Raw genomic sequence first — 25,899 nt, 5'->3', positions numbered from 1 at the left:
CACATATGTTTTTTATTCATGCTGAGGGAAAAACGATGCATAAAAGGAAAGGACCGAAATGGAAAGGGAAAGAGTAGGATTTCATGAGAGAAAAAAACAACAAGAAGACAAACAACAGTGTATAAAACTTGACCTTTTATGAACACTTGAATAATCCGTAAACTAGAGGCTCTAAAGAGCCTGTGTCGCTCACCTTGGTCTATGTGCATATTAAACAAAGGACACAGATGGATTCATGACAAAATTGTGTTTTGCTGATAGTGATGTGTTTGTAGATCTTACTTTACTGAACATTCTTGGTACTTAGAATTTTCTCTATCTATAATAAACTTGGACCTTTAGATACAGTGAAAAATATTTTGTAAAAATTTACAAAAATTTACCAAATTAGTGAAAATTGTTAAAAATTGAATAAATTGGGCAACAACTCCTTAAGGGGTCAACTGACCATTTTGGTCCTGTTGACTTATTTGTAGATCTTACTTTGCTGAACATTTGTGCTGTTTACAGTTTATCTCTATCTATAATAATAATCAAGATAATAACCAAAAACAGCAAAATTTCCTTAAATTTACCAATTCAGGGGTAGCAACCTATCAACGGGTTGTCCGATTCATCTCAAAATTTCAGGGCAGATGGAGCTTGACCTGATTAACACTTTTACATCCGTCAGATTTCCTCTAAATGCTTTGGTTTTTGAGTTATAAGCCAAAAACTGTATTTTACCCCTATGTTATATTTTTAGCCATGGTGGCCATCTTGGTTGGTTGGCCGGGTCACCGGACACAATTTTTAAACTAGATACCCTAATAATGATTGTGGCCATGTTTGGTTAAATTTTGCCCAGCAGTTTCAGAGGAGAAGATTTTTGTAAAAGTTAACGACGACGGACGACGGACGCCGGACGACGGACGACGACGGACGCCAAGTGATGAGAAAAGCTCACTTGGCCCTTCGGGCCAGGTGAGCTAAAAAGGAAGGTTCTGTTATACAAATATCATAAGTCAACCAAAGGAACATATAATTTCAGTTTTCCTAAATTATTTCCGGTTAGTTATAAATTTTCTAAAAGAACAGTCATTTGAAAAAGCATTAAACATGTAGAAGTTCTGGTAAATTTAGACTGCCACTCGAAAATGCGGATACATTGAATAGGGGCATAAATTCTGTCTTGCAACTTTAAAGAACTTGTTCTGAAAGTGCAAAAAGCATGGCACTGTCTCTCGGGAAAAGGGTGGGGGGGGGGGCTTTCTCTCGAGCTCCCTCTTCATAAGGCATCGGATAAGAAAAGAAATAACATAATTCATATCTCCTTCAATGACAGAAAGATATTTGGCTGAACTAGAAACATTTAATCTAAATGCAAGACTTGCAATTTAATGTAAGAAAATCTTAAGTTGTTGATGAGATGTAATAAAAAAAAACATTTTTTAACACCTGCAAACATTTTGAAGTATTTATCATTACATACATCACACAACATACATGTAAATATCACGTACTTAGATATAGTCTAGGCAAATCTTTATTACACATGAGGTGCATGTAAATAAAATAATGATGTCATCTCATAAATTGTTTTCCTGTTTCCATTCATCGAATTTTATAGTTGTTGACGCATTCCGTGCATTTCAAACGTCATACAATAAATAATCAGATTACGCAATATGATGTTGTCTGCACACTTATAAATATTGATCAATGAATAAAAGTTCAATAACCTCGATCACATATGTTTTTTATTCATGCTGAGGGAAAAACGATGCATAAAAGGAAAGGACCGAAATGGAAAGGGAAAGAGTAGGCTTTCATAAGAGAAAAAAACAACAAGAAGACAAACAACAGTGTATAAAACTTGACCTTTTATGAACACTTGAATAATCCGTAAACTAGAGGCTCTAAAGAGCCTGTGTCGCTCACCTTGGTCTGTGTGCATATTAAACAAAGGACACAGATGGATTCATGACAAAATTGTGTTTTGCTGATAGTGATGTGTTTGTAGATCTTACTTTACTGAACATTCTTGGTACTTAGAATTTTCTCTATCTATAATAAACTTGGACCTTTAGATACAGTGAAAAATATTTTGTAAAAATTTACAAAAATTTACCAAATTAGTGAAAATTGTTAAAAATTGAATAAATTGGGCAACAACTCCTTAAGGGGTCAACTGACGATTTTGGTCATGTTGACTTATTTCTAGATCTTACTTAGCTGAACATTATTGCTGTTTACAAGTTATCTCTATCTATAACAATATTCAAGATAATAACCAAAAACAGCAAAATTTCCTTAAAATTACTAATTCAGGGGCAGCAACCCAACAACAGGTTATCCGATTTATCTGAAAATTTCAGGGCAGATAGATCTTGACCTGTTACACAATTTTACCCCTTGTCAGATTTGCTCTAAATGCTTTGGTTTTTGAGTTATAAGCCCAAAACTGCACTTTACCCCTATGTTCTATTTTTAGCCATGGCGGCCATCTTGGATGGTTGGCCGGGTCACCGGACACATTTTTTAAACAAGATACCCCAATGATGATTTTGGCCAAGTTTGGTGTAATTTGGCCAAGTAGTTTCAGAGGAGAAGATGTAAAAGATTACTAAGATTTACGAAAAATGGTTAAAAATTGACTATTAAGGGCAATAACTCCTAAAGGGGTCAACTTACCATTTTGGTCATGTTGACTTATTTGTAAATCTTTTTTTGCTGAACATTATTGCTGTTTACAGTTTATCTCTATCTATAATAATATTCAAGATAATAACCATAAACAGCAAAATTTCATTAAAATTACTTATTCTGGGGCAGCAACCCAAAACCGGGTTGTCCAATTCATCTGAAAATTTCAGGGCAGGTAGATCTTGACCTGATAAACAAATTTACCTCTGTCAAATTTACTCTAAATGCTTTGGTTTTTGAGTTATAAGCCAAAAACTGCATTTTACCCAAGGTTCTATTTTTAGCCATGGCGGCTATCTTGATTGGATGGCTGGGTCACTGGACACATTTTTCAAACTACATACCCCAAAGATGGTTGTGGCTAAGTTTGGATTGATTTGGCCAAGTAGTTTCAGAGGAGAAGATTTTTGTAAAAGATTACTAAGATTTACGAAAAATGGTTAAAAATTGACTATAAAGGGCAATAACTCCTAAAGGGGTCAACTGACCATTTCGGTCATGTTGACTTATTTGTAAATATTACTTTGCTGAACATTATTGCTGTTTACAGTTTATCTCTATCTATAATAATATTCAAGATAATAACCAAAAACAGCAAAATTTCCTTAAAATTACTAATTCAGGGGCAGCAACCAAACAACAGGTTATCCGATTTATCTGAAAATTTCAGGGCAGATAGATCTTGACCTGTTACACAAGTTTACCCCATGTCAGATTTGCTCTAAATGCTTTGGTTTTTGAGTTATAAGCCAAAAACTGCATTTTACCCCTATGTTCTATTTTTAGCCATGGCGGCCATCTTGGATGGTTGGCCGGGTCACCGGACACATTTTGTAAACTAGATACCCCAATGATGATTTTGGCCAAGTTTGGTGTAATTTGGCCCAGTAGTTTCAGAGGAGAAGATTTTTGTAAAAGTTAACGACGCCGGACGACGACGGACGACGGACGACGGACGACGGACGCCAAGTGATGGGAAAAGCTCACTTGGCCCTTTGGGCCAGGTGAGTTAAAAAGATGACAAAAATACCAAATTGGCTATAAAGAACAATTTGATGAAGAAACATTCTTTTTTCTAATACAACACCATATGAACAAAAATCAAAACGACGGTAAAACGGTCAAAACAGATGAACAACAGTCAACAATTCTGTGAAAAAAACAGAAGATTGACAAATAAGAATCCAATAAAAACTATGGATTAATTCATATGGTATAAGATAGGTCAACAAGTGCTACTGCACTAGAGGTATCCGTTGTAATACTCATTGGAAATAAAGAACTATTGGTCGCACTTTTTGATGTTACAACACCGGAAAAGGGAAACGATTGTGCCTACAAGTGACACAATCATTCTGTAACGGTCAACCAAATTAGTCAAATATTAACCCTAACAATTCGAAACCTTTGGATCAACAGATTCATCGTTATCAACCCGCCATCAAGCAAATCATGATAAGAAACAAAAGACTAAACTCCATTTCTGGTCTGAAATGCTGCTTCACAATTTGGAAAGTTCACAATTGGAAAATTGAAATTCCTCTTGTAGTAAACTCAGAAATAAATCAGAGATACTTGTAAAAAACTTTTAATAAGTTTAAAAACAACACTTAAATAGACAAAATACAATCTATTCATGTATTATATATATATGTATAATAGAGTATTGTCTATCTTGAGTAGATAGTCTTTCAAGTGCCAAAGTTGCACACTTTGTAGAGTAAGTTTCATTCATGATCGCAAACCTACTAACATACAACTCTCTTTTTTTCAAACTTCAAATCCATCTGAAAACACAATGCTCGAAACAAGTGCTCACTCACTTTGCAGCTGAGAAATACATTAGAGATTCTTGTAAAAAGAAACTTCAATGAGTTTAAAAAGCAATACTTAAAAAGACAAAATACAAAATATGTATAGAGTATTTTTTTCTTGAGTATATAGTTAGTCTTTCAAATGCCCAGGTTGTACGCTTTGTAGAGTAAATTTATACATAAACAGAAGTATACTACCACATAGCTCTTGTATATTAAAACTTATAAAGATTTTATATGAACATGCAAAACTGTTCCTGAGAATATTTTTGAGTTTGATCTGACCTTTGTGATTGTGCTCGATGACATCTTGTCTTGTTTGTTGCTACCTCATTCAATAAGGTATGTAAACTGTTGCTACCTCATTCAATAAGGTATGTAAACTATTCAGTTCTTAACCTAAGTAAAAAGTTAACATCATAAATAATGTGAAGATAAAAAATACAAATATATAGTGTTTGCACAGAATCCAGTCATGTTTGATAACCAGCTAAGATGATGATAGAATCTAAATGTTTTGTCCGCTATAAAGTATTCAGGGTTTTCTCTTAGTTTCGATAAATCAACAAATCCTATTTCGTATGCTGTTCCTGAATCTTTTTCCAAACCGAATCTTTTTGTAGTTGTTTCTACAATTCTATCACTGAGGTAGTAGGAATTCACTAACGAGGAAAACACAGCCATTGACAATGATAACACCTGGAAAAAAAATAATGTGTAAACCAATGAAAGTTCCTACTTTACTCACAAGAAAATTTTTTTTTTATTGCATGTATTAAGGATTCATGAACATATTAATGGATGTTATAACCAAGTGACGGGTCGTGGTTTACATCGCCACGTACAAGCATAAACTTTCTTAAATTGAATACCTTAACCACAGCCTAAATTAAGATTTTTCCAATTTCTAGCTAAAAATAATAATGACTTTTACCTTTTACCAAATTTTTCATGGCATTGTAAAGACTACATTTTTGCAAAGTTATTAAGGGTCATCGGAAAATTTAATTGTTTCTTAGTTTGGATAGCATCATGTTCTGTTCTTAATCTAATGAAATGAATTTAAATAAAACAGCCAAAACACAATCTCCATTTTAAATGTAACACAAGCACGAGAAATCATAAGGTTCACCAAGTCATCGGAAATATTCAGGATGTATTTTATGTTAAGACTCATATCAGAACTAAACCTTTTAAAACAACTTTTTAGGCGACTATGGTATAGTTTTTTCTCGTTGTGGAAGGCCGTACTTCAACGTTTCGTTGCTTACATCCGCGTGATTTGGACTCGTGTGGATAGTTGTCTCTTTGGTAATCATTCAAATAACAAACTAAAAATTATACATATATACAGTTGTATGGACTTATATGTATGGTCATATATTTATACTGACCTCTTTAAACTCCATACCACTGTCCATGTGCAGCTGGATATACGTGGCTAAAGTCATTGAAGACATTACAAAAGACAGAGCAAAATACATGGGAAACAAAAGTTTCTGTCCTTCACCAAACCAGAAACGTGGTAATGTCAGGAACATTGCCATTCCTACAAGTATATATACATAATATATATATGAATAAAAAAGCAATTCCTTTTGAAAAGTTAAAGTTATTTTGACTTGACCTTTCCGATTCAAAGGTTCAATTTAATAATAACCAACTGAAGCTATAATTGGCTAAACATTATATAACAGGAAACGATTTGAAGAAAAACAATCTTAGATTCCAATCGATTTACATTATTTCTACTAGAGGATCCGGAGTTTCATTGTCTACTTCTACCGTGGTTCGCATATTATCTGAACACTTATATTTTTGTTTGTCTTTCTTACTTTCAATTATGATAAACATCAAAATAAGTTTGAAATTACCACTCGGCAATGTAACTATGTCGAAACACTTTATTCCTTTCGAATGAATCAAAGTCGAATTTTATTTATGATATAATAACAAAAAAAGTACTGCAAGTATCTACGTGTACGTGTTTTTCAACGCTGCAAATATAAAACTTGATTCTTATTTAGCATGCCACTTTTTTTTTTTGTTGTTGTTGTTTGGGGGGGGGGGGGTCAAGCCTGTTAAGGTCTGTTACCTGCAATAAATGTCATCCAAAACTGAGACCCATAATGTATAGCCAAGCTGAAGAAATGCCAGAACGTCCATTTTCCTTGCTGTTGTGCTCTCAGTGGAAATAAAATCCAAGCTAACTCTAAACCAACAAGTGCTGTAGTAACAAACTTTATGGCGTGAACTCTGAAAAGAAAATATAATATTGTGTTTAATCTTTTAAATACTAATAATCATACAGGCGTTTATTGCAATTCAATTCAATATTTTTATTTCACTCATCCCTCAATAATAAATAATACAACATTACGTTTAGTCTAAAAATATATAGATATAAAAAGAGAGCCATCCTGTACTAAATTATAAGAGACTTAGGCCGCATTTCTTTCTAACCAAAGTTTTGTAAACGTTGTGTCGCGTTTGTTGTTGATTTCTAAACGCTACAAAAGTAGAAACAAATACATAGTTTAATAAGTCTTTATCGACCCTGTTTGAGCTTTCAATAATGCATGCACATGTTGTTGGTAAACAGACTTTTTACAAATACTTCGTTTAATCAGGTTGAAATTGGAAACAAATGTAGCGTGTGTACGAACAAACGACAAGCGACAAACTGCACACGCATTTGTAGCGTTTGCATAGTTTGTCAAAGTTTATGTAAACTTTGCAAACGTATGTTAGAAACAAATGACCAAAACATGTGCGCGCTTAGCCGTTTGCATCGTTTGTGTTAGAAAGAAATGCACCCCATAACATTAAGAACATTATGCATGTTGTTTAATAACCCAAGCTGTATGTTTTAACATAACTGTAGGTCAGTTAACATACAAGTTTAAAAAGTTTAAAATTTGCCCAGGAATGCCAGGACACTTTGGGATCCTGTTTTCTTCAAAGTCCTATTTTGGGATAAAAAAAAAAGAGATCTTGATAAAATCTTTTCATTTTATATGAGCCATATTTAGCACCTTTTCTCTATAAATAGTAAAACAAAGATATAAGATCAAAGATAAAGTATACCATGCAGTTTTCATATACATATGTTTAGAGTGTACAAAAATAGTTAGATATTACAGAAGAGAAACGTGTTGCAGATGAATTATTAAAAAAATTGGCGAAATTTGAAAAATAAAAAAAGCTGCAGAGGCGGATTTAGGGGGGGGGGGGGGGCAGGGGGCCCAGCCCCCCCCCTTTTTGGGAAAAAATTTGGTTGCTTATATAGGGAATCACTGGAGCGGGCCCCCTCTTAGGTCAGTCAGTGGGCCCCCACTTATGAAAATTTCTGGATCCGCCACTGAGCTGGTCATATATAATATATATATAAAGTTATACAACGATATTATCCCTCAATATGTTATTTGTATTTTGTCCTATTAAAATGACACGATATTTGAACTTTATCAAAGCGTGTTAAATCTATAATAAAAAGAAAAAGTAAAAGAGAAATTATTAAAATATTATCTACAAAATAATAAGCAGAAAATTCCTACCTTAGTTCGACCTTTGTCATTCTGATTGTGATATACATATTTAATTAACTTAATGCTATCTCTGTATCCTTATAACTCCCAAATGATTATTAACGAATCTGGTATCTTGAATGACCTTTTATACTCCATTTATATGTGAAGTCAATAACTGATCACAGACTGTACGTATACTACCACATGCATATTCGCACGTAAAACAGAAAGTTCGTGAGGTATTACAATATATTCAATATTTAGGCGTGTTTTATTACAAACGTAAGTAATAAATATGTGCAGAGTGGAAAAGGAAATTATTGGATAATCTTGACCACATACTTTTAATATTCTATAATAGTTAAAAGGATGAAAAGGAAACGACATATTACATGTTCTTTGATGTTGTGTCGATAAGTAATTTGAACTCTGTCTACGTTCGTGATATGATTGCTTTTTTTTCTAAATAAAAGAAAAGAGAAATGAAAAAACAAAAAACATGCAAATACTAAAAAACATAAATATGATGAATTATGTCAATACTTCATTCATTAAACTTGTTGTTCAGTATTTGCATGTTCTTAATCAAACATGTGATTTTATTTATTGAAAGTGCGTATACATAAAAGAGTAAGTTAGTGGGTGATTTATGAGAGCGAGCGAGCGAGCGAATGATGAAATTGTGGAGTGAGTGAGTTTGAGTAGTGCTTTGAATATATCTCATTTTATACCTAATCTGTAACAAGCCTCAGTATTGTTCTGTATAAGAACCGCTAAATGGCCATTTTCATATTAGCGTAAAAAATAAATGTCTTGAGGGTCATCACAGATCACATATTGTAGAGCTTTAAAATGACACACAAAAAAGGCAGTATAAGTATACCATTGAAAGTCTGTCTGACTATAGAGGTTTTTTTTATTTAACTTCCATAATTTTTAGATAAACACTTAACTGAATCGGTTAGCTCAACATGAAGAACATCTGTCAATATTCAGGCAACATGAACAATGTGATTGCTTGTTGTTTGCTCAACGTCACGTCGCTGAAAGTTTCCTGCATATTACATTTGTAGCTATAGGACGACAACATTGTACAACAATTTTTCTTGTCAACTATGATAAGAAGATAAACTTTCAATGGTAAATTTTGGGAAGGGGGGTCGGAGGGGTCCTGATCTCGAAATCCCAGGCTTAAAAATATGAAATCCCGAGGTCCCGAATTTAAAGAAATTTAAATCCCGACATCTCGAACTTCGAAAAAAGAATTCCCGGATCCCAAAAGGATCAATCCCGCAATCCCGAGCTTAAAAACACCCGATCCCGACGTCCCGAAAAAGTTCCTGTCCCCTCCCCTCCCCCCACCCCCAAATGTAGACTGATTGTAACAGCAAAATAAATTTCGAGGTTTAAGACCAACTCTTGTTATACTATTTTCGTTCTATATTAAGTTCATATAAATGATCACCATTAACCTTATTTGGTTTAATTTCCATAAATAACAACACCTTAACGTATCTTGCTATTTATGTTTATTGTGATTGATAACTTAATCATTATAATTAGATTTGCTCCATACTATATAATTACTTTATTAATGAAGTCTCGTCACTAGGTCACTATCACTACGTGGGGATATATCTGCCTTGATACACGTATACTCATTGTACACAGCTGCACTGTATCATGTCAATGGCTGGTGGACAGTTGTAATCATGTTTATTCACAAAACGTAAGTCAGTGCAACATTTTATACTATTGCACTTTGTGACAGCTTGTTTCGTATTAAGTGAATCAGTTATATATAAAATGTACCTAGTGCAATCAAGACAGAGTAAGCTACATATGTTGTGACCAACCATTCAAAGGAGGAGATTAAAGGGAGTAAATAAAAGGAGTAGGTTCAGTAAGACCCCTTTTTGGCCCCAAAAATGAAAATATAGCAGTTTTACAAAATTGTGAAAATGTAATCTTTTAGCTATTCATTGGAATATTAGTTACATAATGTGCTAGTGACCTAATACGGTATATATGGGGTCAGTAAATTCCATATGGGGTGAGAGCGAATCCCAATATGGAATTTACTGTGTAACGAATTTATCTTACCGAAAATTTAGACTTGTGATCTATCATTTGAAATGAGCAAGCCAGTTTTCAATACTGTAAGCATTAAGAAACTAATTCCATTGATCCTACAAGAACACTAGCCAACGATTACAACTTGTTTGGTTTAAATGTGTTTAATGAATTTATTTCAATCTTAATCATCAATTTCTTCGTCTTTTGAAACCTTTAAGATTTTTTCTCAGTTCCGCCAGTAAAACATTTGTTCTGAGTGATTTGACCCAAATGTAGCTGCTAGCATCTACGTCATCTAGTCTCTGTTGGATAGTTGTGTCTTATTTGCCTCAATCTTTCATATAAAAGAGAAAAAAAAAGCAGAAACTTATTTGACTTTCACTCTATATGTTCAGAGCAAATACCAGATGTGTTTCAAATCTCTTCTTGTACAATCGACCTAATCAGGAAATCTTGTTTGAACGATGAACCTTGAAAATTAAGCCATTGATGAAGGTCGACCTCAGGTAAACCCTGCAAAGTGACCACGTTTCACCTGACAACCATTTCATACACCAAATATATATGACAACATTGCTTATAAAGTATCTCAGAGACGGACCTTACCACAAAAGTTAGCACTGACCTATGTAGCATCAAAATAAGAATGAGATGAAATTAATTATTCAAGACGAATATTATCTACAATAACTCCAAACAACAAATATTCTTGACATATTACTACATAAATATAATATGAAAATGAAAGGGAATCAAAGTTAACCAGTGACATGTGTTTTCATGTCTCCGAGTTAACCAACATGCAAGAAGATAGATAACCCCTTGTAGACTGACATGTACACGTTCACCTTAAAATCATTCCATATTGGAGACCTAGTAAAACTTTATAAAGGTCAATCATTACAGACACAAAATATATCTATATCCATGACACCGTTTTCGGTCAGGCTCTTATCACAGAAAAGGGAGAAGCGGGAAAAGTTACCTGGCTGCTGTCTTTTTAGACGTTTTGTTGTCTTTCAAAAAACATGTTTCTTTTTAAATCGCCAAACAATGAAAATGAGATCCTAACAGACATATTCCAGAAAAAAAAAAAACCATTGTAGCATATCTACAGTTACGAGATTATTTTATCTCCTGGAACATAATTATGGATCATATCAGTTGATACTGTATTGACATCCCTATGTCCGAAATGCTGTGAAATTCGTCATAAGTATAACAAAAACCAAGTGATTTGACAAACAGCTACAATGCTGCATGAGTTGTTAAAATTATTTCAAATTTAGTAAAACTCAAAAACTCGAGTTTGACCTTTGAACCATGAAAATGAGGTCAGGGTCAGATGACACCTGCCAGCTAGACATGTAAACCTTACAATCATTCCATACACCAAATATAGTAGACCTATAATTGCATACAGGATTAGAAAAACAGACCAAAACACAAAAACTTAACTATGACCACTGAACCATGAGCATGAGGTCAAGGTCAGATGACACCTGCCAGTTGGACATGTACACCTTACAGCGACTATCCTTCCATACACCAAATACACTAGACCTATTACTTAAAAGTATCTGAGATATGGACATGAACACCAAAACTTAACCTTGTTCACTGATCCATAAAATGAGGTCGAGTTCGTGAAAACTGTGTGACAAGCATGAGGTCCTTGCAAGGCATGCACATACCAAATATCGTTATCCTATTACTCATAATAAGAGAGAAATTAACATTACAACAAATGGTTTTGTACCTTTATTTTCAATTGTTATTTAACCATGAAAATGAGTTAAAGGACAACGGACATCTGTCAGACAGAAACTTCGTAATATGAGGCATCTATAAATAAAGTATGAAGTATCCAGGTCTTCCACCTTCTAAAATATAAAGCTTGTAAGAAGTTAGCTAACGCCACAGCCGCATGAAGACTATCCCTATGTCGAGCTTTCTGCAACAAAAGTATCAGGCTCGACAAAATTTGTCATTCAAGGGAAATAAATCCTACAAGGGGTCTACTAACTATCATCTTATAGTTTTTATAGACAAGACTCACAAAAATATGGTAAAAATGCTCATATAAAGGGTAATAACTTCAATAAGTCATCTGACAGTTTTGATGTAAATAAAGAGTAGGTAGATTTCAATATTCTGAATATTTCTACCCAAGTCAATTTACAGTACTCTATTTAGAGCAGTTTTCAAAGAACTAGATTATAGGCAGTTTTGCCCTTTGTTCTATTTTTAGCCATATCAACCATGTTGGTTAGTAGACAGGATCAGCAGGTAGTTATAATTAAATTAGATACCCTAATGCTGATGGTGGCCAAGTTTAGTTTAATTTGGTAAAATTTAGTTCCAGACGAGAAGATTTTTACTAAAGTTTACAGAAGACATCAAGGATGGTATTATTTGGTCTGAATATTTGAAAATGTTCATTTAAAATCCAGACAGATCTACGCTAACGACATCAATCATCAATTTGTCCAACTACCAGCAATCAAATTACATGTACATTTATACAGCAATATATGATATCATCTACTCAATTTGCATTCAAATTTCCTTGTCATCTAGCTGATTCACATCATATAGGGATTAAGGAGATGTGGGATAAGCTTCAGTCAGACAGCAACTAAAGATAAATTATTATGAGGACACCATTACAGTGAAATGCAGTGAAGTTTAGCATTTGATAGTTCATGGAAAACATTCTGGCGTATCATAAACAAACAACTTGTAACGTCTCATTTCATTGGCCGAAAGATTAAAATACAACAACAATGTAGTCAGTGTGCACGTGAATTGACACAGGTGATCGACAATATATTACTATTAGTAATACCTTAGATTTTAATGGGTATTACATCTATGGTAATACGAACGTAAAAACAAGGATTTGTTTAGTTTACAAACCTTTGGTCAAAAGAATTAAATAAATCTTTTGTTAATTTCAAATAGTGGGGTCAAAATATTATACTGATATTTTGTATATAAGTAATAAGTAATACTCTAAGTTCTTTATGCATGCAGCAACTCAATTATCGTGTACCGCATAATGAGAAATATAAGGATAAAATAACATGCATGTGCCGCTTTTATACGGATGAATATATGAACCACTTTTAATTTCTTTCATACTGACGATAGGTTATAATCCTAACAAAGTCGTAGTCACTTATAATAAGTATCTCATAATACTGATCCATTACAATAATTAATGATGGGTTGCACTGCCATTCCTCTTTTATTATTTTCATGCTACAAAACATACACACAGTAGCTAAGCGTACCTTAAACGGAGAAAATTGTTCCCCAAAATAGAAACAAAATAACTTTAATCGTATCATTTGTGCACCTGAATGAATTCAATGAAGGCATGTTGTTGTAATAAATTGAAATGTTACATCGGCGAAGATTATTTCTTTTACATGTGTTGAACAAAATAATAAATTAATACTTGTGAGAAATGTCGTATTCTCGTTTGAAATGTTTTACATTTTCATTTCGGGGCCTTTTATGGCTGACTTTGCGGTATGGGCTTTCCTCATTATTGAAAGCCGTACGGTGATCTATAATAGTTGTTAATTTCTGTGTTATTTTGGTCTCTTGTGGAGAGTTGTCTCATTGGCAATCATATCACATCTTCTTTTATATATGTATTTATAGTATAAAAGGTATTATCCCGCAGTTACGATTTGTCACTTTTTAAGAACACATCCGTAAAAAAACGGATGCCCACCGGACAGAAGGGATCAGAAGGGCAATCATACCTCATCTTCTTTTTTAAATATTAATGTACTGTTTTCGATTTTAAATGGATGAACATTTATTTTCTAATTCTATACTGTAAGAATAGAGCTGCATAACATTGTTGAACTATTCGCTAAAGTACATGTGGTATGTATTCGTATTTAAAATGAAATACAAAACGAAACATGTATGATAAACTGATAAACAAAATATCAAGAAATTAAGGATGACTAAATGCATGTACAAAAAGAAACTCAATTTTTTATTAAAACATTTTATGAATAAACACTTTTTTTTAAAACTGATTGTTTCTATTTACATGTACATATTTACAATATACAATTTACGTTCGTTTTTCAATCTAGAATAGCAGAACCTCATGAAGTATATCGTTGGAGTTTATAAACTACATTTAATTCCTCTGTTCCATGGTTTGCCATCTGCGTTTTTTTTAACAAAGCATGGTTGTTTACATGTTATGAATTTACTTACAATTTCGGAATTTTTTTTCTCAAGTAAACGGAATCAGAAAAAAATCACTATCCTATGTCGAATACCTAAAACTTGTCAAAGAATATGAAAAGTGTTTGGAGAAAAGTACGGTTTCATTTTTCAAGTACAACGCTAATTCATCGAGTCCATTGAGTGAAAGAAAAGGCAGGATGAGCAACTTTTGAGGGGAAGGAGGGGGAGTCAATGAAATATGTGGATTGAGTTTTTTTTTCATTTCTCAGAACTTTTGATGTCGTCCCTTGATCCAGAGGACAAATTTGAATTAAATATTTCGATGTGAAAACTGTTAAGATTTTAAAGTTTAAAATTTTACTATCAATTGCAGAAAATTATAAAACCAATGAATTTCATATGCACATTTATAAAAGCTAGAATTGTGATTGCAAGAACACAATCATGTACGCAAATACGACGATGGAAGCTTTAAATGACCTTGACCAGCTACGTGAATATTAATCAGTCCATTCAACGTTATAGTAGGTGTGTTCTATTTTCGCAGGTGTGAGGTCGAAGGTTTGAATAGACCAATGAAAACGATCGTTCCTTATAGAGTTAATCTAATAAAGTCTGTTTGACTGATTATGTCGCACGACCTTTCGCTAAGGTTGGCCGCAGATAGGTGTAAAGTCCTGACAAAAGGATACTTAAATTTGCAAATAAGTGTAGGCACTTTAAAATGAAGAACTGCAATATATCAACTCCTCTTTGGAACAATAATGCACACATTGTAATCATGGTCATATTGAGCATACCTCAAATGTCCTCCATGTGTAACCTTCAGAAAGCAGGAAATATGTGCCTGACAAATCCCAATAAAAAGCACACATGACAACTCATCCCCAAAAAGGCACACATGACAACTCATCCCCAAAAAGGCACACATAACAACTCATCCCAATAAAAGGCACACATGACAACTCATCCCATAAAAGGCACACATGACAACTCATCACCAAAAAGGCACACATAACAACTCATCCCATAAAAGGCACACATAACAACTCATCACCAAAAAGGCACACATGACAACTCATCCCCAAAACGGCACACATAACTCATCCCAATAAAAGGCACACATGACAACTCATCCCCAAAAATGCACACATGACAACTCATCCCAAAAGAGGCACACATGACAACTCAACCCCAAAAAAGGCACACATGACAACTCATCCCCAAAAAGGAGCACAAGACAACTCATCCCCAAAAAGGCACACATGACAACTCATACCCAAAAAGGCACACATAACAACGTGTCCCCAAAAAGGAGCACATGACAACGCATCCCTAAAAAGGCACACATGACAACTCATCCCCAATAAGGCACCCATGACAACTCATTACCCAAAGAGCACACATAACAACAACTCAGCCCCAGTAAATTGCTTTGCCTAGTGCAGCTGGATACGACCACAGAGGTCTAAGTCTGAACAGTTGGGATAAAAATGGGCACAATATTCGAGCTTGATACAGGTCTATATTGGGATTTGACACAGAATAACTGTAGTCAAAGAACTTAGAATTGGTTATATGATTTGAATAATGTTAATTTTTTTGCTATTGTGTAATACACTATGCTGATGAGAATTGACCCCCCCCTCCTTTTTTTTTGTGCTATACACTATGCCGTTGAGAATTAACCCCCTTTCCCCAAAAATGTAAAATCCCCACCCTTTTTTTTTCCCAAAAAAAATATTTGAAGAAATTTCCTTTTTTCATTTTTGAAATCTCAAAAAAATGTCCCTCCCCCTCCCTACCAATTTCTGTTTTACCCCCCCCCCCCAACTTTTTTTTCCAAAATAAAACTAATTCATTCCCTCAAAATATGATCAAAATCTCAATCCAAATTTCCAACAGGAAGTAGGAATCTGAAAGATAAGAGTCTCCAAATGTAACAACTCATCAAGTGCTGCTGACCAAATAAATAAGATTCTGAGAAAAATGCATCAAAAATATTTGGTGGACAAATAGACCTTTTAAAATGCAATTGTAATATACATGTAACTCCTACTACTAGAGTGTGGGGGATATAGTTATCCCTTTTTATGAAATTGTTGTCACATACCAACATTAACCTCCCTTTTTCATTGTTTTTGGACAGATACATTTTAATCAAAGGAGGCTGTCCTTACTTTTGATTTATGTTTCTCCAGGCAAAAAATGGCTTCATAATTCTTTTTTTTTTAACAGATGTTTAAGATGAAGAATATTTATAAGCGATGTCCAATTGTGCAAGATGATAATATTATTGGGATAAAAAAAAATCAAAACTTCTGAAAATATGTATTTTGATTAACAAGGATATAAAATGATATCATCTACAATATCAACTCCTTCACATGCAATCTTAACATCCTGAGAACTAGAGATTTCTTTTTTGATCCATTTTTCTTTGTCTTCGGGGACTTCAGATTCTAATTCCTCCCAGTCTGTCTCCATTCTGTTAGTCATTAGACCGTCATTTTCTGTAATAACAACCTCTATTATGACAACAGTATCACCTTTCACTTGTTTTTCAACTGATATATAACTGTTGGAATATTCAGAAAAGTCAAGACAATACTTCTTACCAAAACTTGTTCCCTTTATCTGACAGAATACTGATGCTAGTTTAACAGGAGAATCTTGCTCTCGTCTCTTTTGTGGTAATATGTTCAGTGCATTTATTTTGAAAGGTTTAGCGGAATGTAAGTGAATCCGTAAACAGTTTCGTAAGTGTTTAGGCAATGCAGCCAATATTGGTCTATGTGGAAGTTTTTCAACCACATCTCTAAGTGTAATGACTTTTGAATCATAACGGCTATTTGTAAGAAATACGTCTGGTAGATCTGGGCAATGCTTGCTTGTTGAGTTACTAGACATGATTCTTAGAAAAGTTAATTGTTCCTTCTCTGTCAGTATTTTACTCGGGATAACTACTTCTGTAAAGTCCTCAATACTCATGTCTAGAAAACGAATCTGATATAATATATCTCCTAATATCTCTCTGCGTCTATCTTCAACTTCCCTTTCAGCTTTACGTTTCTTAGAGTTTTGAGAATTTCTTTTTTCTAAAGGATCGCAAGTCCAAACTTCTTCCTCGATTTTAGCATCGACCCACTTCATCATTCCATTAAATATAAGAATTTCATCAGTACAGAACCCATCACATTCAAGAATCTTTTTAAGATTCTCCTTGGAAAGATTTAGGAAATCTTCACTACTGATGATATCTGTTGCGTGTTTGCACAAAAAATTGTGGGATGAACTAGCCAATTCAAATAGAGCAAAGTCAGCAGCTTGTTGTAAAATGGTGCATGCATTGTGAAGACTCAGGTTTTGACGGAGATAACTTTCACAATCATTCGTCAAACTTTCCAGCTGATATTTCTGTGAAGCATGTAGGAGAGCACCCACAGTATCTGCATTTATAAACAATTTATCAGTGTAAACATGTCTGTAAAGATAAAACACCATTATCATTTTATATTTATAACAATATTTCTGACATTTTTTGATTATTTACAGTAACCTCATTGCCTCATTGCGCTTCAAACTTGTGTTTTAACAATCTTTAAAAAAGTAATGTATATACATATACAGGTAGGCTATATAGCTATAATAACTGTAGTAAGAGTTTGTTAAATTCATTTTGCCGAAGCATATTTACCATTAACGATATAACTAATATTATATTAAATGTATAAGGTGCACACAGTGAACAAATTCACTACTACTTGTGATAGAAAAAGTGATATTTAACACCGGTGTGCTGCGTGTGTTGACAGTATCTAGATAGTGATGTTAAACCCTGCCTAATTATCAACCTGAAATTCAAATATTCATTAAAACTTAAATTTGGAATAATTCAGTCTCACTTTAAAGAAGGCAATTCACTTTTGAATTATTTTGTAACTTGTAATGTAATGGTCCTTTATGGGTTGCTATGCGGTATAGTCTTTGCTCGTTACTGAAAGTCATACATGTACAGTAATCTTATAGTTGTTAGAATCTATGTCATTTGGTCTCTGGTTGATAGTTATCTATTTGGCAATCATCATGATCATACAACATCTTCATATGCTATAAAGATCAACCATTTGCTAAGTTTGGTTTTAGGAAGTTCATAATATTGAAGGTCCAGATTGCAGAACAAGTACTAGTCATACATAAATTCTAATTATAGTGCCTTAATCTGGTACCTACAACAAAACATTCTCTGTCACCTTCAGAAATAAATAATTTTGTTAAGGTACAAGCATGACAAGTGCATCAAAAACACCAAAATTTAGAAATTATGGATAAGCCCTAGAAGATCAAATAGTTGTACATTTAAATTTGAAAAACTGGTTAAATCATAGAAATCAAACAATTCAACCTAAATGAAAAATAGTTCAAGTTGTCAACCTTTTTGTTAATAAACAACAAGTCATCTGAAGATGAATGCCAGCTTAAATTTACTGCATTTGGTCTCTGGTGGATAGTTATCTAATCAGCAATCATACCTCATTTTCCTTTTTTCATATTCAAGAAATATAGAACAAGTGAACCTGGGAGCTACTGATGATACCCCCGCCGCAAGTGGATAATATTAATTGTGTAAAAATATGCAAGTGTTCGGTAAACAGGAAGTTTTCGAGTGATGCATCTGAAAAAACATCACACGGTATAGCTGACTTATATCAAGCCTGAAACCAAATTTCAGAAATCTTGGTAGTGTAGTTCCTGAGAAAAATGTGACGAAAAATATTCATGGGACAGACGGACTGATGGACTGACGGAAGGACAGACAGAGGTAAAACAGTATACCCCCCTTTTTTTCAAAGCGGGAGTATAATTAATATCAGTTATGATTTAGTTTGTGTCCCATTGTATTAAAACCAAAAATATTGTAAGGCAAGTCATGTGTTAATAGCCCCACCTCCTTTATATTTGGTTGGGAATCCCAACCTTAAATTGATGGACCTGCCACTGCTATGAGTGCATGATGCACCCCTCCAGGCCTCGTCTTCTAAAAAAACAAACTTCAATGTCAGAAAAATCAAAGGGAGTTTATTTTGATAGATACAAACCATTAATTAACACTGCTCAAAACACTTTTGATTTTTTTGTAAACTGGAAATCCCATAAATAATGAAGATAGGATACAAAAAGTCCAAAATTTATAAAAAAATCAAAAGGGAGCTTACATAATTGAAAATTCCCCCTTCTAAATAAATAAAACCCTATAACTCTTTTAAGTTATTGTCTAACATGTTGACAAGGGACAAAGGTATACCATATATATATAAATGAGCTTATTAAAATCACTGAATCTTACTTCAACATTTGTCTGAAGGTCTTAGCTGTGATATCCGTTATTTTAATAGTTGACCCTTTTTCTGCCAGATCTCCACAAAACATTGCTTTGAAAACTGGACTCTTTGCTACCAAAATCATTTTGTGAGCTGGGACTGGTTGTATTGACTTCTCCTTTGGGAAGGAAAAGTGAATATCTGCTAGATGTTCATCGAGGTACATATCCCCTACACATTCAGCTATTGACCTCCTACTGGTGGAGGTACTGGTGGAGGTATTAGATTCAGTCTCCATGGTGGTGTTCCTAAAAAATATAGATAAACATAAGTTGTACATGTACTGGTGGGGGTATTAGAATCAGTCCCCATGGTGGTGTTCCTGGAAAATACAGATAAACATAAGTTGTACATGCACTGTTGAGAGTATTATATTCAGTCTCCATGGTGGTGTTCTTGAAAAAATACAGATAACCTGTAAAACATACAATGGACTGTTGGGGTATTAGAATCAGTCTCCATGGTGGTGTTCCTGAAAAATACAGATAAACATAAAATGGACTGTTGGGGTATTAGAATCAGTCTCCATGGTGGTGTTCCTGAAAAATACAGATATACATAAAATGGACTGTTGGGGTATTAGAATCAGTCTCCATGGTGGTGTTCCTGAAAAATACAGATAAACATAAAATGGACTGTTGGGGTATTAGAATCAGTCTCCATGGTGGTGTTCCTGAAAAATACAGATAAACATAAAATGGACTGTTGGGGGTATTAGAATCAGTCTCCATGGAGGTGTTCCTGAAAAAATACAGATAAACATAAAATAGATTGTTGGGGGTATTAGAATCAGTCTCCATGATGGTGTTCCTAAAAAATACAGATAAACATAAAATAGATTGTTGGGGGTATTAGAATCAGTCTTCATGGTGGCGTTCCTGAAAAATACAGATAAACATAAAATGGACTGTTGGGGTATTAGAATCAGTCTCCATGGTGGTGTTCCTGAAAAATACAGATATACATAAAATGGACTGTTGGGGTATTAGAATCAGTCTCCATGGTGGTGTTCCTGAAAAATACAGATAAACATAAAATGGACTGTTGGGGTATTAGAATCAGTCTCCATGGTGGTGTTCCTGAAAAATACAGATAAACATAAAATGGACTGTTGGGGGTATTAGAATCAGTCTCCATGGAGGTGTTCCTGAAAAAATACAGATAAACATAAAATAGATTGTTGGGGGTATTAAAATCAGTCTCCATGGTGGTGTTCCTAAAAAATACAGATAAACATAAAATAGATTGTTGGGGGTATTAGAATCAGTCTTCATGGTGGTGTTCCTGAAAAATACAGATAAACATAAAATGGACTGTTGGGGTATTAGAATCAGTCTTCATGGTGGTGTTCCTGAAAAATACAGATAAACATAAAATGGACTGTTGGGGTATTAGAATCAGTGGTGGTGTTCCTGAATAATACAGATAAAGATAATTAGTTGTACTGTTGGAGGTATTATATTAAAATCTGTAACAGTCATTAATACTTATAAATATCAGTTCTATAGAATTTTTTTTTCTTTTACTTTAGTGTAAAGTGAACCCCTTCTTTCTTATAAATTAAGCTACCTACACTTTGTACATGTATAGAGCTATTTTAGCAATAGAAGATGTCAGAGCATGGATTTCTGCATTCAAAAAAAAAGTATTTTGTATATATTACAAAGATTGTAAAAACAGTTTAAAACATAATTTTTTTCCCTTAAGCCCAAGTCCCAGTGGACCACGATCACACCACGCTCACCACAATCTTAAATTAATTTAGTTCGTGCTGAGGTCTAGGTATGAATTTTTTTATTTCCATTGTTTTCACAATGATACTTCGTCCTAATTACACTTCTACAACAATCCTGCTACGATTATACCCTGTCTCACCAGTCACCACCCTTGTTCTACATTATTTCTGATTAATACATGTACGTAGATATCTTGGAGACAACACAGTCATACCACCAAAATCTACCAGAACATGGGGGCGTGGTGGTAGGGTAGATATAGAGGCAGAGGGAGCTCTGATAGTAACAAATCCTAATCCAGCAGAGATGTCAGACTGACCAAGCTACATTACATTTGTAACTTGAATCACAACCTTGTGTTGGTCTATCAAACTTAAAATAACAATGATTTAGTGAACGATAGCAGGGATGACACAGATGTGTCAAGCATGGTTGAGTGGTTAGAGAAAAAGAACAAGAGGTTCTAATTACATACAGACAAACCAAACCTGGAGAGCTTTTATATATATTTTATGCGAAAAATGACAATGAGCATGATGGTCGTAGTATGGACGTAGTCAGGTCGCAAGAAGAGCTTGATGTAGACGGCATGGGCGTGCTAGAATCGTACTATGATTTTGAACAGCATGGTGTAAATGTATAGTCGTAGTGGAAGCGTAGTGAGAAAGTGATGGTACATGTAGTAGTGAGGTTGTACATGTAATAACGACGCTGTGAGATCGTAGTGAAGTCTTTCCAAATAGAATCATGCTTTCGCTACCTTACCCTACGATGGTAAGCAACTATTGAGATCTTACCACATCCTTACTGCACTATATAAACTACGCTTCTACTACAACCTGATTTCACCACGACCGCATCATGATTGTTTTGTGGGTTGCACTAATGACAGGACGACTGCCCGGATAGTGACAGGCCGATATATACGTTAAATATATTGAAATGATCAACCCAAGTGTCAATATGTCTTTTGTTTTACAATATTTGTCCATGAAATTCCGGAATCTATGAGATTAATAAATATTTTTATTTGAAAATATAAACTTCATGATAAACAAAAATGTTTTTCTGCCAAAAGAATTGACCGGACCATCGGTGTTCACATTCTCCGATGTACACGTTGATTATGCATGTACAAATGTATGTTAACATATTTTTTTAGGGATTAACAATATTTAAGTCATGAAACTGAGAAATCTGCGACATCACTAAATATACATGCATAATATGTATGATATGAAAATATAGTTGACCGGACTGAATTCACATTTGCCGATGTACATGTATGCTTTAACAGAGACATATTGATACAAGAGACTCGCAACTCTAATAAAATCTATGTCTTTGGTTTTAAATATATTGACAGGATCGACACAAGTGTTAATAACTCTTTTTTTTCTTCATTAAACCAAGAAATCTTTTCAAGTTTTGCTTTCTTCACGGAAGGTGGACTGTCAGTAAGCATTATCAGCAGAAACCTCCATCTTAGTAGATTTTGGTGTTGATACAGCCTTCTGTTTTGAAGGTTTTTTAACTTGGCTGGTGTTTTCAACTTGGCTGATGTCTTTAACTTGACTGGTGTTTTGGGCGTTTTTGGAGACTGAGGTTCCAAGGGAAGGGACACTCAAATAATTGTGCCTCCTAAGAGTCCGAGAAACTCTCAGGATGCAAGGTTTTGAGTAATTTTTTTCAGAGCTTCTAGGGTTCTTGAATGGCCGCCAGACCCCTCATAGAATGGCGAATATATTTTGCCTCACTTTTAAAAGAATCTAGTTAAGCCCCTGGATACAGTAGAAACGTAACCTATAGTAATCAAACTTTGAATGCTTTCGAAGAGAAACTGAAAGACTATAAGGTGATTTTTTTATGACTGAATTTATATATAGTGACAGAATAGTTAGTTTAATACAGTGCAGTATTATACTAAAGTAACTTTGTGTTCGATGCCCGTGCAAGGTTACTCCATGTTCCTTTATTTTCTATTATAAAGGGTAGGATCACGACTTTATGCAAGTTTACTCCTTCAATGTAAAAGGTAAAATTGCAATACATTGTTGTTGTTTTTTCAAATGATTTGATACCAGGAGATTGGTGGTCTCACTTTAATTTAATCCATGTCAGCTGACTAGTTTTATCTACAAAAAAAGAGAGAGCCATGCCAGTTTTTTATTCTTTAATAAAAAGTTCGATTCACTGTAATCTTTGATTGGATTCTAATTGCCAACTGATTATATAAGTTATAAAAAAGAAGATGTGGTATGATTGCCAATGAGACAACTATCCACAAAAGACCAAAATGACACAGACATCAACAACTATAGGTCACTGTACAGCCTTCAACAATGAGCAAAGCCCATACCGCATAGTCAGCTATAATAGGCCCTGATAAGACAATTGCAATGTAAAACAATTCAAAATTCATTTAAAAGTGTTTGATGTTTCAAGTGTGGAAACTTAAATGAAATGATTATTGGCTTGATTATGACAGGTGTCAAAATTAGATAGTAATCTAATTAAATAATAAATATCTTAAATTTCAGGTCTTCTAGTGTGCTGGTGAACTTACTCAATTCAACATTTTGGGCTCAAAATTTTTAATTATAAAGTATATATTATTGTATAATATATTTATTAATCTCACAGATTCCTTAATTTCATGAATTTCATGGAGAGATATTTAACATGTGTCGATCAGTTCCATATATATATTTAAAGCATAAATCGGCAAATGTGAATTCTGTCTGGTCAACTTATTTTGAGAAAAAACATTTTTTTTTTGCTATAAAGTTTATATTTTCGTATAGCATATTTATAAATCTCCAAAATTCCTTAATTTCATGGACAGATATGGTAAAATAAAAGAGATATTAAAATTTGTGTCTATCATTTCAATATATTTAAAGCATATATATCGGCAAATGTGAATTCCGTCCGGTCATATTTTTTTGAAGAAAACATTTTTATTTAAGTATAAAGTTTATATTTTTATCATGTTTATATCAAGTATTTATTAATCTCTTAGATTTCTAAGTTTCGTGTAAAAATATTGTAAAACAAATAAGATATATATTTAACACTTCAAGTTGTTTTGATCAGTTCAATATAATTAACATGTACATCAGCGTTTTGCCTTTCATTTTCAAAGACAATCACGTGACCACGAGAAAACAGTGATGATTTATGCAAATGACCATAATGTAACACCTCGTTCATTTACAATGCAAGTTATCTAAATGTCAGAGAGCTTCCGATTGTAACGTGTTCGGAACTAAATGCTTCATACCGATCTCCTGTAAAGGAGGTGAAAAATCGTGGTTCGCTACTAAATGTTAAACATCGATCTCCTATAAAGGAGGTGAAAAAAATATAAATATTTGCATATTTCTCGAGACTACGAACTCTCTCTTAACTTGACGTCCATTTGAAAGTGAAAGTCAAAATGCCGAAATCGATGGGTCACTGTGAAAACTGTTAAAATATGGAAAAATAAAGGTTGGCAGGTAGGTGAAACTTACATAAATTAAGAGATAAATGAAAAATGAATAGATTGATGCCCGATTTATATAATTCCAAGGCCGTCAGTCAGCATCAATAGCGACGAAGCAGCGCATCTATTTTGGGTGGGCAAATATCCACTTTTTATACCTTTATACCTTATACCTTTATCTTCGGGTCGTTACATAAGCCAAAGGCTTCTACTGACCCCTCATCTTGGATTGTCGTATATGATTTCTCATCTCATTATAATATATTTATATATAATATATTAAACTTATCAAAAAATACTTATTTAGGTGTGCGCAGCTGAAACACTTAACACGAACATATGAATTTATATAGGTTCCAATTTTCGCCATTTAATGCAGACTTAAAATTATTCAGAGTCTTTGCCGTCACCGTTAAATCTGACAGGTTATTCCACTGATCCACTACTCTAATTGAAAAAAGTATTTAGTCTATGTGTGGTCTTACACTGTTTTGATATGGGACGAGCTCTGGCGTCCCACGGCCCCAGCTTGTCTGGCAAAACAGCCGTTGGACGTCAGAGTAATCTCGGACTAGCTGTATATATTGTATATTATTAAGGTATTCTACCGATATGAAAAGCTGTTATGCTGATACTACTGTTTAACCACTGAATGTTGAGCCTAGGCAGGCCAAGGACTGTGCAGGGCAAAAATAAAGCGGAAATACAATGGTTTGTGGTAAAATACAGATCGTCAACGTAACTGAAGCGACAATTATCCGGAACCCTTGTTAACTCGGCAATAAGTAAAATTAGGCACTATGAGGCTTAAATCATATGCAATCATACATTGCTGCAATAAGCTAACGCCTAGGCAGTAAGTCTATTGTCCAAATGATCGATGTTAGGCATTAGTCTTAAATCCTCAAAAAATGTAAGCTTAATGCCTAAATATAAATGCAAGTAAATACAAGACATTCATTCATTAAT

At 33.9% G+C, this 25,899-nt stretch overlaps 2 protein-coding genes across 4 annotated transcripts; both read right to left on the bottom strand.

Moving 5' to 3' along the window:
* Window positions 1-4,257: 4,257 nt before the first annotated feature.
* LOC143054027 (transmembrane protein 205-like) lies at window positions 4,258-8,222 on the bottom strand. Of its 2 annotated transcripts, XM_076226871.1 has the most exons (5): window positions 8,057-8,222; window positions 6,595-6,755; window positions 5,894-6,048; window positions 4,874-5,198; window positions 4,714-4,841 (listed from the first exon to the last, which is right to left on the bottom strand). In XM_076226871.1, the coding sequence occupies exons 1-4, from the start codon at window positions 8,092-8,094 to the stop codon at window positions 4,917-4,919; spliced, it is 636 nt and encodes a 211-aa protein (XP_076082986.1). In that variant the 5' UTR covers window positions 8,095-8,222; the 3' UTR covers window positions 4,714-4,841; window positions 4,874-4,916. The 2 variants fall into 2 exon arrangements, with proteins under 2 accessions (XP_076082985.1, XP_076082986.1); XM_076226870.1 differs by having other exon boundaries at window positions 4,258-5,198.
* An 8,423-nt stretch (window positions 8,223-16,645) lies between these two features.
* LOC143054026 (BTB/POZ domain-containing protein 6-B-like) lies at window positions 16,646-25,649 on the bottom strand. Of its 2 annotated transcripts, none has more exons than XM_076226868.1 (3): window positions 25,539-25,649; window positions 19,674-19,955; window positions 16,646-17,810 (listed from the first exon to the last, which is right to left on the bottom strand). In XM_076226868.1, the coding sequence occupies exons 2-3, from the start codon at window positions 19,943-19,945 to the stop codon at window positions 16,667-16,669; spliced, it is 1,416 nt and encodes a 471-aa protein (XP_076082983.1). In that variant the 5' UTR covers window positions 19,946-19,955; window positions 25,539-25,649; the 3' UTR covers window positions 16,646-16,666. The 2 variants fall into 2 exon arrangements, with proteins under 2 accessions (XP_076082983.1, XP_076082984.1); XM_076226869.1 differs by having other exon boundaries at window positions 16,646-17,775.
* Window positions 25,650-25,899: the final 250 nt, after the last annotated feature.

The sequence above is a fragment of the Mytilus galloprovincialis genome, chromosome 12 (genome assembly GCF_965363235.1).
Source record: "Mytilus galloprovincialis chromosome 12, xbMytGall1.hap1.1, whole genome shotgun sequence".
Classification (NCBI taxonomy): Eukaryota; Metazoa; Mollusca; class Bivalvia; order Mytilida; family Mytilidae; genus Mytilus; species Mytilus galloprovincialis.
Note: the sequence above shows the minus strand (reverse complement) of the source record. Positions and strands in the feature narration are given on the sequence as shown.